Here is a 21,092-nt window from a genome sequence, read left to right as displayed (position 1 = left end):
GGCTGCATGCACTGAACCGTGACTTCCGTACTGTACGATTCAGGATGAATACATATACTGTTACACTCCCTCCCAATGTGAATATTGAAAATTACAAAACAGTAAAACAAAATTAACACAAAAGCCTAAAAGACTGACAATGTGTGCTGTAAGAAAACTTCATTAAATTCTTTCAAAAGTGACATAACTGTACTTATTATTATGATGAAAACATGAGTTAAATGATTATGACATTTTTTTCTGATATTGAAATGAACCCCCCGAAGCAGCATGTAGAAGCAGGTCTGAACCTTAGACTGGACCTGTCAATCATGTCATGGATTAAGTCTCTGTTTCTGATTGTGAAGTTCCTGATTATCTGAGCTGTAGATCCTGAACTGAGAGACTGAAGAGTGTCATTGTTCTCTACAGGTTGATGGATTGTGGTGTTACAGGTGAAGGTTGTGCTGATCTGGCTTCAGCTCTGAGATCAAACCCCTCACACCTGAGAAAACTGGATCTGTCATTGAATAAACTAGGAGACTCAGGAGTGAAGCTGCTCTCTGGTCTGAAGGAGGATCCACGTTATAAACTGAAGACGCTTCGGTGAGTAGTGATGACTAAACATTTGAAATTTAATTGTAAATTAATATAGTTTCTTCTTCTGAGGTTACATTCTTGGTAATATTTATAACCAACTGTACACATGTTTAATAAGAGTTGCATATATTAATAAGTTGCATAATTTATTGGCACTTTTTGGTAATTTCATGACTCACTAATTGACATCAACTACAATGTTGCATCATGCTTGTAGTTTCTTTTGTGCTTATAATGAAGTGACATAAAGCGCGCACTGCCACATTTGCGTGTGTAATTGAAGAGGGCATGAAGTGTCACAATAAATGGGAAAAACGAGTCCAAAAAGACATATAAAATGTGTATCTGGCAACACGGAGGCTGCACCCGCGCCCTCACTCACAACACACTCTCAGGCCCCATTCACTGCGCTAGCTTCTCACAGCGACAGAGTGCACCTGTATTTATTTACTTAAAACTGCATTTGTATACTCTATTCATGAGTTTTATTTGTTTACAAACAGGAAAAATGTCCACATCCACAATACAAAATGTTGTCTTTATTGTTTTATTGTTCTTTATTGTTTATTTTATTGTTTTGAGTTACTAGAATATGCAATTGAACAGATTGTTGTCATTTATTTAATATATTGAATCATTCATTTATTCATCTTTCCATTCATTCATTGATTTTTGCTTCTAAGATTAAAGCATTGGTCGGTTGTTAAACATTTTTGTGACAGCGCTTTCCCTCACTCTCACCAGCAGAGGTCCTCGTCAAGCTCTGATTTGAAAAGCTTCGAGTAATGAACCTTTTTCTAATACAATTGTGTTGAAAGCTTTGCTGGTTCAGAATGCTTCACTTCGCCATCACTAATATGTTTGTCACGTTTAGGTTGTAGGAAGCATAGGAAGATGAAGATCATGTTCAAAAAAGGCTTTAAAAATTCCATACAAGCAAACAATCCAAAAGGCAAGCGAGCAAACACAACTTAAAATTAATGTGACCAAACCAGTGAAAAACACAGCAACTTAAATAGTAAGGCAAACAAGGGAAATTATTGACAGAGCTGAACAGAATGACTAATCATATCAGTAACCATAGTAACTCATGAGTGGCGGGAAACCAGAACAAAGGAAACATGTAACTGAAGATAAACAAATTAAAAGTCCATTAAAATGAATTTAACATAACATAACTGTGACAATTTTCCCCAAACCGTGCCATTTAAAAAAAATAGTACGGTGGCAAGCGGATCAAATATAAACATCTCTAGATGTGTGCAAGTCAGAGGACAGTTGCGGTACAGTGTTGGAGAAATTATAAAGACTTCATGCTTTAGACTGGACCTGTCAATCATGTCATGGATTAAGTCTCTGTTTCTGATTGTGAAGTTCCTGATTATCTGAGCTGTAGATCCTGAACTGAGAGAATGAAGAGTGTCATTGTTCTCTACAGGTTGGGGGATTGTGGTGTTACAGATGAAGGTTGTGCTATTCTGGCTTCAGCGTTGAGATCAAACCCCTCACACCTGAGAGAACTGAGTCTGTCTAGAAATAAACTAGGAAACAGAGGAGTGAAGCTGCTCTCTGATGGACTGAAGGATCCCCACTGTAAACTGGAGATACTGTGGTAAGATTGTATAAATGTGTGAACATTGGGGGTGTAACGGTACACAAACATGACGGTTCGGTGCGTACCTCGGTATTGAAGTCACGGTTCGGTACAGCAGGGGGGAGTAAAATAAACACAATATTGCTTTATCTTTTTTTATTAAACTGTTTAAAGGGATACTCTACTTTTTTTGGAAATAGGCTCATTTTACAACTCTCCCAGAGTTAAACAGTTGAGTTTTATCAGTTTTGAATCCATTCAGCCGATCTCCGGGTCTGGCAGTATCACTTTTAGCATAGCTTAGCATAGATCATTGAATCGGACGAGACCATTAGCATCTCTCTCAAAAAAATGACCAAAGAGTTTCGATATTTTTCCTATTTAAAACTTGACTCTTCTGTAGTTACATCGTGTAACTAATAATCAAGAAACTTTGCTGCCGTACCATGAGTGCAGCAGGCGTAATGATATGACGCAGCGCCTGAAAATAGTCCCCAGCTGGACTCATTGGTTACCGAGCTGGGGACTATTTTCAGGTGCTGTGTCATATCATTACGCCTGCTGCACTCATGGTACGGCAGCAAAGTTTCTTGATTATTACGCAGGAATGAGAGTATAGTTCCTAGCCATATCAGCCTAGAAAATCTCAACTTTACATTTTCCGTCGGTCTTAGTACACGATGTAACTACAGAAGAGTCAAGTTTTAAATAGGAAAAATATTGAAACTCTTTGGTCATTTTTTTGAGAGAGATGCTAATGGTCTCGTCCGATTCAATGATCTATGCTAAGCTATGCTAAAAGTGTTACCGCCAGACCCGGAGATCGGCTGAATGGATTCGAAAACGGTAAAACTCAACTGTTTAACTCTGGGGGAGTTGTAAAATGAGCCTATTTCCAAGAAAAGTGGAGTATCCCTTTAAAAAAAATGTCTATATATGTTTAAATAAATACTATTATAATGAATTTTCTTAAGGATAAAAAAATCTATCTCAGCTAATGTTGTAAACTATATTAGGAGCTAGGGGTGGGAATCACAGGGTACCTCACGATACGATACATGATACATGGCTCACGATAACGATAATATCACGATACAGCAATTCTGCGATAATCGATATATTGCTAGACAATAATGATACATCACGATATCTGTCTAACTATGAAAACAAAATGCCTGTGTAAAGGTTAAATGCAGGTTTTCTCTCTTTATTAAAGTTAAAACTGTTAGAAAACAGCACTAAATGTTTTTCAGTCTGTAAATTAAATTCAACATTTTAAGTAAATTATATAGACGAATCCACTTATAGACGCTTGCTCTGAAATGCTCCCGTGTGTATCTGTGTAAGCGCTCGTTGAAGAGCGTCAAAGATGTCTATGTACAACAAGTTTTGTAACCGACTAGTCTAAAAGTAAAAACCCTCTAAAGACTTGTGTATATATGATCCATTAGAGCACTTAATCTATGAATCATACTGTCAAATCCCATAATAATATAATAAATGCTGCTAAACGCCGCACACTTGGCGAATAAAGCTGATTCTGAAGCACAGTTATTTTTTCTATGTTGAAGTGCATTTGCTTGCTCCGGCTATCACACTTACTACTTGAAATGGCACAGCTTACATAAAACTTGTCCCTTTTATTTCTACTCCCGCGCCTCGTTTGTCTTTGAGCGATAATTTTTGTGCTCTCCGTGACTGAGACGAAGAAAACACATCTGAGGTCAAATAACAAGATTAGGCCCTACCTCTTAACCCTCTGGGGTCTGGGCTGTTTTTGGGGCCCTTGAGAAGTTCTGACATGCCCTGACATTTGTGCTTTTTTCAGTTGCTTATAAACATATTAATGGCAAAGGTGTAAATTCACTCTATAAAGCACAAACAGAGCTACAATAATATGTGAGCCACGTGTATGTACATGTTTTCATTTTTGAGAGAATAATGTTTATGCATGGATATTGAAAAAACTAAAAACTAACATTTCTGAAATAAGGCCACAAAACACATAGTAAATATGTGTCAATAAGACTTTTGACTAATGGATGTCCTCGCCTAGAATTTTTTCTTCAAAATTATGTGAAAATAGTCTTGCTTTATCGTTCACATAAAACCATACATTGATTTAAATTGATGTAAAACAGGTTTTGCTTGGAAAGCCAATATGCGAGGGGGGCGTGAACGAGGAGTGGTTTACACCTGAGAAATACAATGTCCCACCCACTCTGCATAATGATGAGCCATTCACTCAGGTGTGAAACTGACTGAGCCACAATGCAAGGACAAAAGATATATTTAGAAGAAGACTTATATTGACCATTTAAGATTTTGCTTACATCTATCTTGTAAATATGTTTAGCTATTTTATTAAAAAGGTTACAATTACAACAATAATTACAATTTCAACAATATTTCAAGTGTACTCTTTCTTTGTAAAAAAAAAAATGATTATAGGCCTACATTTTATCTATGTATTCATTAGTTTGAATTTAGTAGGGCTGTTTTCGACTAAGGATTTTCATAGTCGAATCTGATTCGTTAGATTTTGCCGTAGTCGACTGATAGTCGAACCTTTTTTTTTTTTTTTTTTTTTTTAGATAGCAGCTAGATTTTTTCCATTTCAAACAAAAGAGCTAAAAAAACTAAAAGAAAAACATGGTATGTAACAAATACCTTTTATTCATTTAAAGCCAGATGAACAAAACATATCACACATATATCATAACATTTCATAAACATGAGGAGCAATATGAGAGAGAAATTTGGTGATCGTTGTTTAGGTACATTAAACCACGTAAAGCTTTTTCACGCCCATGAGAACCATGTGGAGTCAACTCACAGCCGCTCCGCTGCCCTGCTGAAAATGTGAAGCAGAAACGCTATGTCAGATAACGTCCATAATAATTGGACTCTGGGTTCGATTTTTTGACCATTTTCAGTGGTTATGAGGAGCAATATGAGAGGGAAATTTGGTGATCGTTGTTTAGGTACATTAAACCACGTAAAGCTTTTTCACGCCCATGAGAACCGTGTGGAGTCAACTCACAGTCGCTCCGCTGCCCTGCTGAAAATGTGAAGCAGAAACGCTTAATATCAGATAACGTCCATAATAATTGGACTCTGGGTTCGATTTTTTGACCATTTTCAGTGGATATGAGGAGCAATATGAGAGGGAAATTTGGTAATCATTGTTTAGGTACATTAAACCACGTAAAGCTTTTTTCACGTTAGAACTTATAAAGCCCATGAGAACCGTGTGGAGTCAACCCACAGCCGCTCCGCAGCCCTGCTGAAAATGTGAAGCAGATTTTTGAATACATTTTTATTTATTTACATTAGTAAGCTACAGGACATCGTCTTTCAAAACATGAACTGCGCGAAAGCGAAAAAAAAAAAAAAATTTGAACCCAGCCCTTCTGAAAATGCGAATGCGTCTCTGTCCCCAGCACATTTCAAACCAAACTGACGCCCATGTATTCGACTATGAGGTTCATAGTCGAATCAGACCTCTCCGAATCGAATCGTCGAATCCTCGACTATTAGAAGTCAGCCCTAGAATTTAGTCAACATTGGAACAGCTAACATCTTAGTTGATGACTTATTTTTGACAAAAATAGTAATTTATATATAGAAATTGCTAAACAAAAGCTTATTTGACGTGGCAGTATATTCTACAGTAAAAACTGTACCCAAATCTAGTCAACAAGATGTTGTCTTTCATATTTCGCCTGACTGTAACGTTGTTTTCATGAAATATTAGGGCATATTGTTAATTTGCAGTTTAATACGTTGCTTATACAAATAGCCTACATTTTATTTCAACATATTTCAGTCAATTTTTACTCATCTCAGTATAGCAATACAGTTTGCTAAAACATCATCATTCATTCACACACGCGATTTAAATTTAACTTCTGGCAAAGATGAAGTTGACGATAGGCTATTGACTCGTGATCTTCGCAGTAGGCTAGTGAACGAAATCCAGGAAATTTGTTAATGAAAAAATTATTAAAATTAAGATACAATTGATACAAAACGAAATTTGTTTTAAAGAAAGGATTTGTACTTTCTGTTTTGAGGTCTCTGTGAAAGTTTGAAAGTCTTGTAGTGCTTTTTTTAGAGCACTCGCGTCCATAATGGAGAACTGTCACGTAATATTGTTTTTTGCCAGCTGTGGTAAACAGCGCGCATCTATGCCGTTCATTCATTCATAAACAGAAACCCGAGAAGGAAAAACTTACTAGTATTCCTCAGCTCGTATTCCTCGTATTCCTCATTATTCCTCACAGCGCTGCGAGAAGGTGTAAACAAGTAATGTTCTGAATAAACTTGTGTTTTGGTTTTCTCGAGCTGATGGGGGCGTTCACAGGATTGCGCGGATTACCTCAGCCATTTGCATTTGAATAGCGTGCGCTCTCCGTGGGTGGAGTCACATTACATTTGAATTAGCTCTAATGAGGTCGACTGGAATCGCTCTCTTTTAATACAGATTTCACAAGATGAGAATATTTGTTTTTTATATAAATTACCTCATTTAAAAGAAGAGAATTCAAGCTTCATGCCTGTGTGTCTGTATGCCTGTTTGACTGAGTATTCACTGAGTTATTGCTCATTTTCGGACGCGTTTCAGAATGGACTTTACTGGCAGAGAGAAGGCAGAACCCGCTTCGTGTTTATTTTTCTTTATTTGGCAAAAAGCACAACACTTTGTTTTTATTGTGAGTATACACAAAAATAATACACATTTAACAGAATCGATTGATGTATGAAACTTGTTTTGTAAAATCAAAGTCAAAAGAGTATTTGGGGTCTCAATTCAACTCATAAGGAAAAAAGCGAGCAGATCACGCCGGCGTGATTGTCGACCTCTGAGGGTTAATGTATTATCTTTCCAAGTTTTTTATTTTAATGTGATATTTAAAATACTTTTAAATATAAATATTTTTAAACTTCAACGCCTTGTGCCTTCAACTGCCCATACATAGACAAAACACAATGTAAATGTCCAGGCCTGGTTTTCTCTTGTCTTCCACTGTCGTCACTCCTCCTCTTATCCTTCACAGCTCCTGGGACTCCAGACGGTGCAGCGCTCAGTGACGTTCATTAAAGGGATTGTTCACCCAAAAATTACAATTAAATGAAAATTAAAAGTGAACTATCTCTTTAACATTTGCTCCACTGGCCTCACTCCGTTTCCATGGCTCGCGCCCTGCTCTTCACAGGAACATTAAATCTTCTTTATTTTTTCTGTGTAATCTATTGTTTTCAATGTTGACTAGTAGCAGCTGTAGAGTTTAGTCGACTAGTCTTGCACATCCCTATTAAAAATCTTAATAATCTTAGGCTAGTTAACTTATGTTCACGTTTCCCTCATTCATGTGTTAGCGCTACCTCAAGGAGCCATGAAGTAGCGACGCTGGGAACAGGGAAATCTATTTAGAGCGCCTTATTTTATTATTTATTTTATTTTATTTATTTAAATATAGATATTTGGCGCCAGCGTATCGATTATCATATCGCACGGAGAAGGACAACGATATATCGCCCGACCAATATTTTGTCCCACCCCTATAATGAGCCCTTCATTACACATTACTATAATATTACATTTTACAATTAACAACAGAGCCCAAATTATTAAATTCATTTGCTATTTATTTTTAAATGTAATAATCAACGCTCAAATAAAAAATAAAAAACGTGTAAATTGCACATAAGGCAGGTTCTGCATTACCATCTAAATCTAATTATATAGTTAATTTTCTACTCCAATTAATTTTTGAAATATAATCACTTTACCAATTTATTTACACATACATAAAAAAAACATTACTAACAGGTTAAGTAAATATAATGAATTGGCTAATATTCATTAGTGCATATACGAAATGCTTCTCTCTAGAGTTCATTTCTCTAGCGAACTAACCTGCTGTCGACACTAAATGCATGAGGTAAATGTAATGTTACGTGAGATCTTATTTATCAAGATGTTTTATTGATATCATTACACAGTCGAAACACAGGATTATAGATTTGAACATATTGAGTGAAATCTCTTCTTCTTCTTCTGAGCTTTTTACTGTTAGCAAACAGCATTGCATTGCCACGCGCCCCCTTCTGGATTGGAGTGTGGATCGTCTGTGACTGAATGTGTCGACTGCATGCACTGAACCGTGACGTCCGTACCGTATGATTCAGGATGAATACATATACCGTTACACTCCTATCAACATCCTCTATATTCCTCCCATTGTGAATATTGAAAATTACAACAAACATAAAACAAAATTAACACAAAAGCCTAAAAGACTGACAATGTGTGCTGAAAGAAAACTTCATTAAATTCTTACAAAAGTGACATAATTGTACTTATTATTATGATGAAAACATGAGTTAAATGATTATGACATTTTTTCTGATATTGAAATTAACCCCCTGAAGCAGCATGTAGAAGCAGGTCTGAACCTTAGACTGGACCTGTCAATCATGTCATGGATTAAGTCTATGTTTCTGATTGTGAAGTTCCTGATTATCTGAGCTGTAGATCCTGAACTGAGAGACTGAAGAGTGTCATTGTTCTCTACAGGTTGATGGATTGTGGTGTTACAGATGAAGGTTGTGCTGATCTGGCTTCAGCTCTGAGATCAAACCCCTCACACCTGAGAAAACTGTATCTGTCATTGAATAAACTAGGAGACAGAGGAGTGAAGCTGCTCTCTGATCTGAAGGAGGATCCACATTGTAAACTGGAGACGCTTCGGTGAGTAGTGATGACTAAACATGTTTGAATTTTAATTGTAAATTAATATAGTTTCTTCTTCTGAGGTTACTTTCACGTTTAATAAGAGTTTGATTCCATTTATAGTTCGAATAAAGTATATTAACGTTTCTTTTTATGTCAAACAATACAATGCATCACTTGTATCATTAGCTGCGATTGTAAGGGGTGGTTTATTCCTTTTGTAATCCGATCGAGAGGACATGTAAACACTCGATCAGATTGAGAACCGAAACTGGAGAGTACTGCACATATGCAATTCCGTAAAAATAGCGCAATGACGTAGAAATAGCGTAATGATGTATGACGCACGGATCAAGCTGTTCTTCCTGTTGAATAAAGTGTCATAAATGAGTGTCCTGTCATTCTGAGATTCTCTTAGCACTTATCGTCTGTGAAGTGGAGCAGGACAGTCCTCGTTTCAGACTCTCATCCACAGAACACACAGTTTTGGGCACGGGAAGGGGCTTTACTGCTGGATAAATACAAGCAGGGTGGCTCAACAGTTCATGTGCTCGTCAACGCATAATTAGGACCTGAAATAGATAAATATCAAGTCTGCGTTTTAAAACAAAGAAAAGGAGGATGGTTAGTATGCAACAACGGCGGGAAACTCTGTATACGTGCAGTGTGCGCATGTCAAAAGATTAAATCTGATCAGAAGCTTGTGACATATAAACACACACATCAACCCGATCACTTTTTTAGCGTTCATGTAAACACCATTGACTACGTTTACATGAACTCTCATAATGTGATTGTAATGAGATTTAGTCGTGTAAACACAATACTTCAATCAAATTGATTCGATTAAGCTCATAATTGAAGTAACCATAATCTTAGTAAAATATGTGCCGTGTTGATGTACACACATGTAAACACCTTAAGGGATAGTTCACCCAAAAATGAAAATTAACCCTCTGGGGTCTGGGCTGTTTTTGGGGCCCTTGAGATGTTCTGACATGCCCTGACATTTGTGCTTTTTTCAGTTGCTTATAAACATATTAATGGCAAAGGTGTAAATTCACTCTATAAAGCACAAACAGGGCTACCATAATATGTGAGCCACGTGTATGTACATGTTTTCATTTTTGAGAGAATAATGTTTATGCATGGTTATTGAAAAAAACTAAAAACTAAAATTTCTGAAATAAGGCCACAAAACACAAAATCTGAAATAAGGTCAATAAGACTTTTGACTAATGGATGTCCTCGCCTAGAGTTTTTTCTTTAAAATTATGTGAAAATAGTCTTGCTTTATCGTTCACATAAAACCATACATTGATTTAAATTGATGTAAAACAGGTTTTGCTTGGAAAGCCAATATGCGAGGGGGGCGTGAACGAGGAGTGGTTTACACCTTGTACATGTCCCACCCACTCTGCATAATTAGCCATTCATTCAGGTGTGAAACTGACTGAGCCACAATGCAAGGACAAAAGATATATTTAGAAGAAGACTTATATTGACCATTTAAGATTTTGCTTACATCTATCTTGTAAATATGTTATGCTATTTTATTAAAAAGGTTACAATTACAACAATAATTACAATTTCAACAATATTTCAAGTGTACTCTTTCTTTGTAAAAAAAAATGATTATAGACCTACATTTTATCTATGTATTCATTAGTTTGAATATAGTCAACATTGGAACAGCTAACATCTTAGTTGATGACTTTATTTTTGACAAAAATAGTATTTTATATATAGAAATTGCTAAACAAAAGCTTATTTGACGTGGCAGTATATTCTACAGTAAAAACTGTACCCAAATCTAGTCAACAAGATGTTGTCTTTCATATTTCGCCTGACTGTAACGTTGTTTTCATGAAATATTAGGGCATATTGTTAATTTGCAGTTTAATACGTTGCTTATACAAATAGCCTACATTTTATTTCAACATATTTCAGTCGATTTTTACTCATCTCAGTATAGCAATACAGTTTGCTAAAACATCATCATTCATTCACACACACACGCGATTTAAATTTAAACTGTCTTTGCCAGCTGTGGTAAACAGCGCGCATCTCTGCCGTTTATTCATTCATAAACAGAAACCCACGTGAAGAAATTCACGTGAGAAGGAAAAAACTTACTAGTATTCCTCAGCTCGCTCCTCGATATACCCGCACTTCTGAGGGACATTTTCCATTATTATTATTCCTCACAGCGCTGCAAGACGGTGTAAACAAGTAATGATCTAAATAAACTTGTGTTTTGGTTTTCTCGAGCTGATATGTGGGCGTTCACAGGATTGCGCTTGGATTGCCTCAGCCATTTGCGTTTGAATAGCGTGCGCTCTCCGTGGGTGGAGTCACATTACATTTGAATGAGCTGTAATTAGGTCGACTGGAATCGCTCTCTTTTAATACAGATTTCACAAGATGAGAATATTTGTTTTTTATATAAATTACTTCATTTAAAAGAAGAGAATTCAAGCTTCATGCCTGTGTGTCTGTATGCCTGTTTGACTGAGTATTCGCTTAGTTATTGTTCATTTTCGGACGCGTTTCAGAATGGACTACACTGACGGAGAGTAGGCAGAACTCGCCTCGTGTTTATTTTTCTTTATTTGGCAAAAAGCACAACACTTTGTTTTTATTTTGAGTATACACAAAAATAATACACATTTAACAGAATCGATTGATGTATGAAACTTGTTTTGTAAAATCAAAGTCAAAAGAGTATTTGGGGTCTCAATTCAACTCATAAGGAAAAAAGCGAGCAGATCACGCCGGCGTGATTGCCGACCTCTGAGGGTTAAGTCATCATTTACTGACCCTTGTGTTGTTCTAATGCCATTTACCCTTATTTCTTTTCCAGACCACAAAAGCAGAAATTTAAAGAAAAGTCCCGCTTGCACTTGTACATATAACATTTCTTTAACCCTCATGTGGTGTTCATGTCATTTTTGACTGGAGAAGATTTTCTTTTTCCTGAAAAACTAGTTAATGTTATCGCATTGAACTGAAACTTAGTGACTTTGTTCACAGAGACTATAACAACTTGTCCAAATTTTTTTTTTTTTTTTTTTTTACTTTTTTGTGTTGTTTTTTTCACCTTGTTACACCTATGGTGTTCGCGGTCAAAAATGACAGGCCTACACAAAATAGCTTATAAATCCCTCGTTATGCTATATTATCCCCAAAAATTGGATTCAATCTTTTTATCAACTTGTTTTCTTTCAATTAGGACTGGTTTTGTATTCAATTTTCAAACAGTTTAATTGTAGGAGTCATTTATCCGAGCTTATGCACCTCAGTTTTTGAGTGAAAAAAGCATTATTTGTTAATAATTTTGGCAATATTGAGAAAAATATGAAAATAAATTGCACTGTTGATCACACTAGTCTACTTTAATGTTTAACCAGGACATTTCTTTTGAAATGCTTTTATTTTGTACAAAATGACACAGAGTCACACTTGTGGTGTTCCCGGTCAAAAATGACGAGCCTACACAAAATAGCTTATAAATCACTTGTTATGTTAATTATCACCCAATATTGGATTCAATCTTTTTGTCAACTTGTTCTCTTTCAATTAGAACTGGTTTTATATTTCTATTTGCATCTGATTAATCGTAGGCCTCATTTATTTGAGAGTAGGCATCTAATTTTTTTAGTAAAAAAAACATTATTTTTGAATAATTTTGGAAATTTTAAATAAAATCTGAAGAAAATTGGCACTGTTGATCACACTAGTCTACTTTAATTTTTCACCAGGAATTTTGTTTTGAAAAACTTTTATTTTGTACAATATGGCACAGAGTTACACTTGTGGTGTTCCACTGGGCCATTGAGGGCCATTGTGGGCCATTGTTTCAATGGGCCATTGAAAGTGAATGGGAGAGACCAATGCATCCAATGAATGGAACAACACAAAATATGTATCATTTTAAAGCTTAGAATCTCAGCTTTTTAATGCATCTAATCACTTTCAACTCCTAACGACTGCTGAGTTATCACTCTAAAACTGAGTGTACCCCCTGCAAGCGCCACCTAGCTGCGAAATAAATAATCATAATATTTTTCAAAACTATTACCTTGATCAACTTAAAATAGGTGTCATTTGAAAGCTTAGAGTCTGAAATTTACAATGAATGTAGCCAATTTGATAAACTCCTAAGTAGTGCCGAGTTATTTGCTGATAATTAGAAGAAAAAAAAATCATAATTTATAAACTACTTTTTTGTATTACATTCAGCAATATGTCAAATACATCATACAGCTCAGATAGTCCTGTGTCATATGTCATTTGAAAGGTCTCAATGAGTAGAATACAACAAGCATAATTGTTTCAGGCTTTTTACTAAACTTGAGCTAGGTTTTTCTAAAAGAAGCCCTTCAAGAGACCCATGTGTAAACCATGTATGGATTCTGAATTTTAGACACATTTCCGCTCGTAACTTCATGAAACATGCTCCGATTGTGGAAAATGATACATCATTATTTACAGCAGATGCTTACAATTAAAATGAGTCCATACTCAACATAATCCATCACTCAGAACTAAAGATATTCCTCATGGAGTTCTAACACAAAAAAATACCACAGACGCACAGACTCACGTAGCCAATCAAGGTAGCTTAGACTTGGCCTTTTCACTCGTATCTTCATGAAACATACATCGATCATGAAAAATGGCACATCGTTATTTACAGCAGGAGCTCACGATTAAAAAGAGCCCAAACTCAATATATTCCATCAATCAGATCTAAAGATATTCCTCATGGCGTTCTAACACAGAAAATACCACAGACGCATCTAGCCAAGTATATACTCATGAAGCACTCACGTTTGGTTTTCGCTCATAACTTCACGAAGCATGCACAGATCGTGGAAAACTGTACATCATTATTTCAGCAGACTATCATGATTAAAAACAGCCCAAACTCAGCATAATCCATCACTCAGATCTAAAGATATTCCTAATGGAGTTGTAACACACAAACCCCAACAGGCGCACACAGAGCCTTGAATATAGATGTAGCCTAGCACTTATGTCGCGTTTTAACTCATAACTCAATGAAGCATGCATAAATTGTGGAAAATGGCACATCATTATTTACATGAGATTGTTAAGATTAAAAAGAGCCCAAACTCACCATAATCCATCACTCAGATCTAAAGATATTCCTCATGGACTTCTAACACATGTCTCTCCCATTCACTTTCAATGGCCAACTGAAACAATGGCCCTCAATGGCCCAGTGGAACACCACAAGAGTAACTCTGTGCCATTTTGTACAAAATACAAGTTTTTCAAAACAAAATTCCTTGTGAAACATTAAAGTAGACTAGTGTGATCAACAGTGCCAAATTTCTTCAGATTTTATTTAATTTTTCCAAAATTATTCAAAAATGTTTTGTTTTTTACTCAAAAAATTAGATGCCTACTATCAAATAAATGAGGCCTATGAATAATCAGATGCAAATATAAATATAAAACCAGTCCTAATTGAAAGAGAACAAGTGGACAAAAAGATTGAATCCAAGATTGGGTGAAAATATGGTATAATGAGTGATTTATAAGCTATTTTTTATAGGCCGGTCATTTTTGACCGGGAACACCACAAGTGTGACTATGTGCCATATTTTTTACAAAACAAAAGTTTCAAAACAAAATTCCTGGTGAAATATTAGAGTAGACTATTGTGATCAACAGTAGCCATTTTTTTCATATTTTTTTTTTCATATTTCCAAATTTACTCATAAATTATTTGTTTTTTACTCAAAAAATGAGATGCCTACTCTCAGATAAATGAGGCCCATGATTAATCAGATGCAAACAGAAATATAAAACCAGTCCTAATTGAAAGAGAACAAGTTGACAAAAAGATTGAATCCAAGATTGGGTGAAAATATGGTATAATGAGTGATTTATAAGCTATTTTTTATTGGCCGGTCATTTTTGACCGGGAACACCACAAGTGTGACTATGTGCCATATTTTTTACAAAACAAAAGTTTCAAAACAAAATTCCTGGTGAAACATTAGAGTAGACTATTGTGATCAACAATACCAATTTTCTTCAGATTTTATTTAATATTTCCAAAATTATTCAAAAATGTAAAAAAAAAATACTCAAAAAATGAAATGCCTACTCTCAAATAAATGAGGCCTATGATTATTCAGATGCAAATCAAAATATAAAACCAGTCCTAATTGAAAGAGAACATGTTGACAAAAAGATTGAATCCAAGATTGGGTGAAAATATGGTATAATGAGTGATTTATAAGCTTTTTTTCATGGGCCTGTCATTTTTGACCGGGAACACCACAGGTGTTATAGGGTTTTGAACACCACATGAGGGTTAAAATACTTTATATTTTATACTTTTTTCATTTTTTGGATGATTTTCCCTTTAAACTATTCCGCTCTGACCAAAGTGCACATGTGCTGGTACGTACACGGATATGACGTGTGTTGTTCACACAACTCCATGAATGAAGTCTGACATTATTCTGAAGTTTTCCCTCGGCTCTGAATCGCTGAACTCGCTGCCACCAGTGTCTGCTGCTTATCTTCATCCAGAGACAGTGTGAAGAACACAATGGCAGTGTAGGAAACCCCGTCTGAAGCGGCATTGCTATCACAGTTTGATGTTCATCACAGCGCAGAATAACCATCCAATACGTCCATAGAAATTTGTTTAGCGTTTGACTTAAGTAGATTAAAACAGTCCTACTCTATGTGAGTTCATCATTTGTGCTGTGCATTGGGGTATGAGAATAATGGTGGTCAAAATAACCACACTTCTTATAACGGATAATCAGAATGATGAAAATTGCATTAATTTGAATATCATTTGCAATAGAAGATAATGTTAAATATTTATTACTACTTTCGTTGTCATTAATAAAACTGACCCAATGACAGAAAGAGGACAGTCATACAGGATTATGGATAAGGGTCAAGGGTCATCATTCGTGATTTGGATGCAAAATCAAAATCTGAATGGTTAAAAGATATTTAAAAAATTGAATATCACAAGGTTATTTTATTATCTCTGACTAATAGTGCAAATAGTTTGTTTCAGTTGTTCTACAGTGGATAATTTGACTGTCTGTGTTTTACTGACAGGTTTTATGATGAAAGATTCTGACCTTCTCTGGATCAGCTGATGGAGAATAAAGAGCCGCTTCAGACACATCACATTCAACAGAATCAACACACACAAACCCATAGTGATCATCACACACACATGTGTTTATGTAACTTTCCAGAATGATCCAATCCTTCATCCAGAGTCAAACATGGAAAACATTTGTTTCTTCTTCAGAACTGACATTTATACTGATGCCCCATTTTACATGATAATATTGTAACGTTCTGCCCTCTCGGTTGAATTACATTAACTAATATTGGAGTCAGATTAACCTGTGAGAGTTTGTGAAGTGTTTTAAAAGATGAGACAACAACAGATATAACCGGAATAAAAGTGTATTAAACAATATTCACAAGGAAATTAAAACGACACAATAAATACAAGAAAACTAAGTCTGTTGAAAGCGTGGAGTCCGTTGCACCATACCATAAAAGAGTCCAAAGAATCCTGGTGTACTGCTTGTCCCAAAGTGAATGTGAGTAATGTCCACCGGTGTATATATAAAGTCCACAGAAGTGATAATCTAAAGTGCTGGAAAGGCAAGTCCACTGAAGTAACTCCACAGTCCAGTTTGCTGGTGATCACCTGGGGCCTCATTTATAAAACTTTGCGTAGGATTTGCATCAGAAGTGGCGTACGGATGAAACATAGGATGTGCGTACGCACAGAAATATTCGGATTTATAAAACCGTGCGCACGCACATCCTACGCAGTTTTCCCTTAATAAATCACAATCAATTCTAAATGTAGCACAGCTTTTGCGGCTTCATGTCACGCCCATAGTTGCCCATAAATAGACCGTGAAACGCCCACAAGTTAATATTCATAGATTGCGAAATCATGGCAAACACAGAGGAAAACCAAGAAACGTAACTTCACTCACGCGCAAGCGTGAAGCGCATGATCAGCCATTGTGCGTCATTACGCATTGTGATGGCATCATGGCATTTTATTACCATCCATTTGATTGCATCTGACAAGCTACAGATGTGTTATGAGGATGAATTGCATAACATGCTAATATTATTGCAGAACATATTTATATCTTTTTGCAAATATGTGTTAATTTGCATTTCTGTTGTAATCTTCATTTGATTTTGTTTGTTTTACACTGCAGATCGATCAAACGGGTGTTCCTGTGGGCTGTTAATTGTAAGACTTGCTTTGTGAAGTCTTCATGTTATTTATGAGAGGCAGTATTGTCATTTCTTTTACACAACGATCTACAGTTTCACACACTTTCACGTGTTTCTTCCATCTGCCGACGGTGTCGCCATTTCTCATTTCACCCGTTTTTGTGCGTACGCCTGGGTCAGAGCTTGCGTGAAGGACCGCACATTTTCCCGTCAAGTTTGCTTTTTATAAATACCAATTATTGCGTAGAGAGCGGCGTACGCCTTCTTTTGTGCGTACGCAACGTTTATAAATGAGGCCCCTGGTCGTCTAGTGAGCAGCCAACAACCTCAATTGTTTGGCATGCTGCCTGCTTTATACGGTCTTGTTCCTACTCACATGACAGGCAAACCAATAATAATTTAAAGACATACACACATACAAAAGATAAGAGGAATAAAATGTATTAAAATGACTAAGGGACTGTTCGGTATTTATGGAAAGGACCACCGGAGGAAAATAGGGGAGGGTCATGTCTTTTTATTATTTGTTGAGGGGAGGGTCATCCAACTTTTTTTAGTCTAGGGGGAGGGTCACACAACTTTTATATTCATGAAAACAGCAACATTTCAAAGTGGCTTGTTTGCTGCATATCTTTTACATGTAGCTCCATGTTGCTCTCGCGGTATCAGCCCCCCATCAGATGGGTCTGACCCAACAAAAATTCAGGTTGGCGCTGTTTGACAGTGCGCGCGCACTTCAGTACTCGCTCAGAAAAAGTGCATCATGTCAGAACAGAACGCCAATGAAATGTTTACCCGGCAAAGCTTTAAAGCACGAGCAAATAATGAACTTTTATGATTGCGAATAAGTGCAAGTGTCCTGTGAGTGTAACTCTACCGCAGCATTAACATGTGTGATGTGAATGTAGGCCTACATCGAGTTTTACAGTATTGGAACTGAGGCGCCAGAACTGCAGCTGATAGAATGTGCGCTGTAGCGCAATACTACCATATTTTGTTTCCACAATAATGTTTAATTGCCACCATAACAGTGGAGTGTGATGTGTAAGATGTATGGCTACCACATCTTTAAATTACTATTAGTATTATTTAAGTTAACATAATAAAATACATAGACCTACACCAAAAAACTAGTTGAGGATAAATTCGTTAAAATTGGGCAATTCCAGCGTTATGGACGTGACATTTGCAGTCAAAACTTGAAATATAAATTCTCAGAAAATGCATTTAATACCAATATATTGAAACGTCTGTTAATATATCCATACTCCCTTAATAAAGGAGTCAAGACATTAGAAAAAAATGAGTCTACACATGCGTTTTATATTTAATATGAGGGAAACACACATGTGACGTGACACAAAAAATCTTTAACTTTTAGGTGGCAAAATATTTTTTACTAATTCTATGAATTACACTGCACAAACCAAAAGAATAGCCTACCCACCGGATGAAGAACGGCCGGCCTCCACAGAACATAAAATATTCGTTTTATTTTATTTTTCGTGTTCGCATTTATGTAAAAAAACAAACAAAAAACAATGTTACGGGTGTGACAGTTCTACCGTTACGGACACGACTGCTCTGAAAGCGACTTTAAAAAAAATCACAGAGACCTCAAACAGAAAGCACAAAGCCTGTCTTTAAAGTGAATTTCGTTTTTTATTAATTGTATCTTAATTTTAATCAATGTTTCATCAACCAATTGCCTAGATTTAAGTAAATATAGTAGAAAATAGATAATCATGACACGGAGGCGCCGGCGAGTGAACTGGACTCTTGTCTCATAAATGAACCGAAACTCAGCGTAAGGTATTCTACTTGCCTCACAGACCTGAGAAATATATAGAAAGCTTGAAATGTCTACTTTTAAACAGAACAATTCAAAACTAAGGCTGCTCTCTTATGTAATCCATATGAAATGTGCATTTCTCTCTGGCGCGTTCTGCGAAGATCACGACGCATCGTCAACTTCATCTTTGCAGGCGACACAGAAAACACTTGTTCCCTTTCGTTGTCACTCCGAGTTACGTCGGATGACGACGAATGGGGTTTCGCTTAGAAATCCTATCATCTTCGCGTATTAAAACACGAGCCAATGGCAAAGAAATGCCATGGGTCTGCGGAATTTGCATAGCGTAACTCCGCCCCACCCTGGGGGTATATAAGGAAGTCGCGAGCAACATGCAGATATGTTTTCGCTTCGGAGCCAAGTTCAGTACTTCACTCCACAAGCCTTTTGAGTGTCATCTCAAATCTCTTCGAGACGAGCGGCTCTTCAGTGTGTTGGTGTGACGGCGCTTTCCAGCGAGATCGCATTTCCTGCTGCTGATTTGTGCAGTAATCTGCCGACAGTGAGTGTGTTTCTCCCTGGGCGCTTCAGCACTCTGCTGAGCTTTTCCACTCTCTAAAAGAGCTGCACGCGGCACGTCTTTTTCAAGACGGTTCGCCCGTGTATTTTCTGGATGTGTGTGCGTGTGTCATCTGCCTAACGGTCGCGAGCGCTGTTTTGCGTGTTGGGCTTAATCACGCTCGGCAGCGCTCGTTGATGAGTCATGTTTTCATTGCGGGAACATGACCATCGCGATGTTTATAGATCAAGACTCAATGATCTCCATGTGAGTAGAGTCCCCTCTGCCACACCCCAATTTATCTCTTCCTCGAGAAGGGATACTTTGGCTGGTGGCCAGGGTGATCTGAGGGTTTGGTGTGGCACAACAACCGACGAGTCAATTCCTCGGGCCACACCCCCCTCCACATCGCAGACCATGCACTCACAGCATCACAAGGCGGGCTTGATTCCTCTGGAAATGGAAGTTTCGACTGCGTTGCCTCCCACGGGAGTGCCATCGTTGCCGGAACCGATCCAGAGCTGTCAGCCATGCTTTCCCGGGCAGCTGAAAGCATCGGCTGGAGTGGCCCCGCCCTCCCCCCGAGCGCTGTAAGCTTCTCCCGGACGTGCATCAGGACGCCTGCGCTGCGCGAGACTCCACGTGACTTTCGTGGCCCGCGGGTGTCCTCCGCCTTCGCTGCTTTCGATCGCACGGCGATCATGGTCTGCATGTTCCCTGTCACTATCGTGGCACGGTCATGCAGTGCTGTGTGTCGCCTGCGCCTTCGATGCAGTGCTGTCCCGGGAGTTCTGTCGAACCGGCCGCAGTGGAACGCTAGTCCTTCCCTGGCCACCCCTGGCAGAACACGGAAATTCTAACCACGCCCCTATGCTGGGACGCTATGCCTCCCATGCCTGGCCTGGTTTGTTCCGCCACGCACACTGCCGACCTCGCTCAGGCGACATCAGCACCTGCGTGATCCTGGGTCAGGTGATGTCCACTAGTGTGGTCCAGACATGGGCTTAGCCAGGTTGATGTGGGGGTGTCTGAGAGTTCATTTTCTAAGCTCCCCCATGTCCCGGGCTGGGCTCCTTGGCGGTGTGGCTTCGACCACCTGAAGTAGACTCGGGTCCTGCACCGATGGTCATCCATCCGTGTGGTCTCCTTAGTCTGCTTCCCGCCAAGGCCCCCTCCATGCGGTTGCTCCCCTCGGGTCTTCACCGGCCCTGAGCAGGAGCAAGTCGCAGGAGGGCGGCGCTGCCCGTCTCCGCCCCTTAGACTGCCACGCCAGCCTAAGCAGCACTCTTGAGACGGGCAGCCTAGTCGGCGGTGTGGTTGAGGATTGCGCCCAACAGTCTTCGATCACTCTATAAGCAGGCACAGGACCTTCTGCACCGACGGTCATCTGTCCGTGCGGTCTCCTTAGCCTGCTTCCCGCCGACACCGCCCCTCTGCGTTCCTCCCCTCGAGCCTTCACTGGCCCACAGCAGAGGAGGTCGCAGGAGGGTGGCACCGCCTGTCTCCGCCCCTTAGCCGGCTAAACGCCATGCTAAGCAGCACTTCT

At 38.1% G+C, this 21,092-nt stretch overlaps 1 protein-coding gene across 3 annotated transcripts in view; it reads left to right on the top strand.

Moving 5' to 3' along the window:
• The window catches only part of LOC311097864 (NACHT, LRR and PYD domains-containing protein 3-like), a 99,763-nt gene extending 82,149 nt beyond the window's left edge, over positions 1-17,614 (top strand). For 2 of the 3 annotated variants that reach the window (XM_084137815.1, XM_084137816.1), the window contains 4 exons: positions 412-585; positions 2,018-2,191; positions 8,757-8,930; positions 16,035-17,608. In XM_084137815.1, the coding sequence (XP_083993941.1) occupies positions 412-585; positions 2,018-2,191; positions 8,757-8,930; positions 16,035-16,056 (544 nt within the window). In that variant the 3' untranslated portion in view covers positions 16,057-17,608. Of the gene's footprint in view, positions 1-411; positions 586-2,017; positions 2,192-8,756; positions 8,931-16,034 lie in introns of all 3 variants that reach the window. The other variant, XM_084137814.1, reaches the window with a different exon arrangement.
• The last annotated feature ends 3,478 nt before the right edge of the window (positions 17,615-21,092 follow it).

Source organism: Abramis brama, assembly GCF_963993115.1.
Source record: "Abramis brama genome assembly, chromosome: 15".
Lineage (NCBI taxonomy): Eukaryota > Metazoa > Chordata > Actinopteri > Cypriniformes > Leuciscidae > Abramis > Abramis brama.
This window is presented reverse-complemented; position numbering and strand designations above follow the sequence as displayed.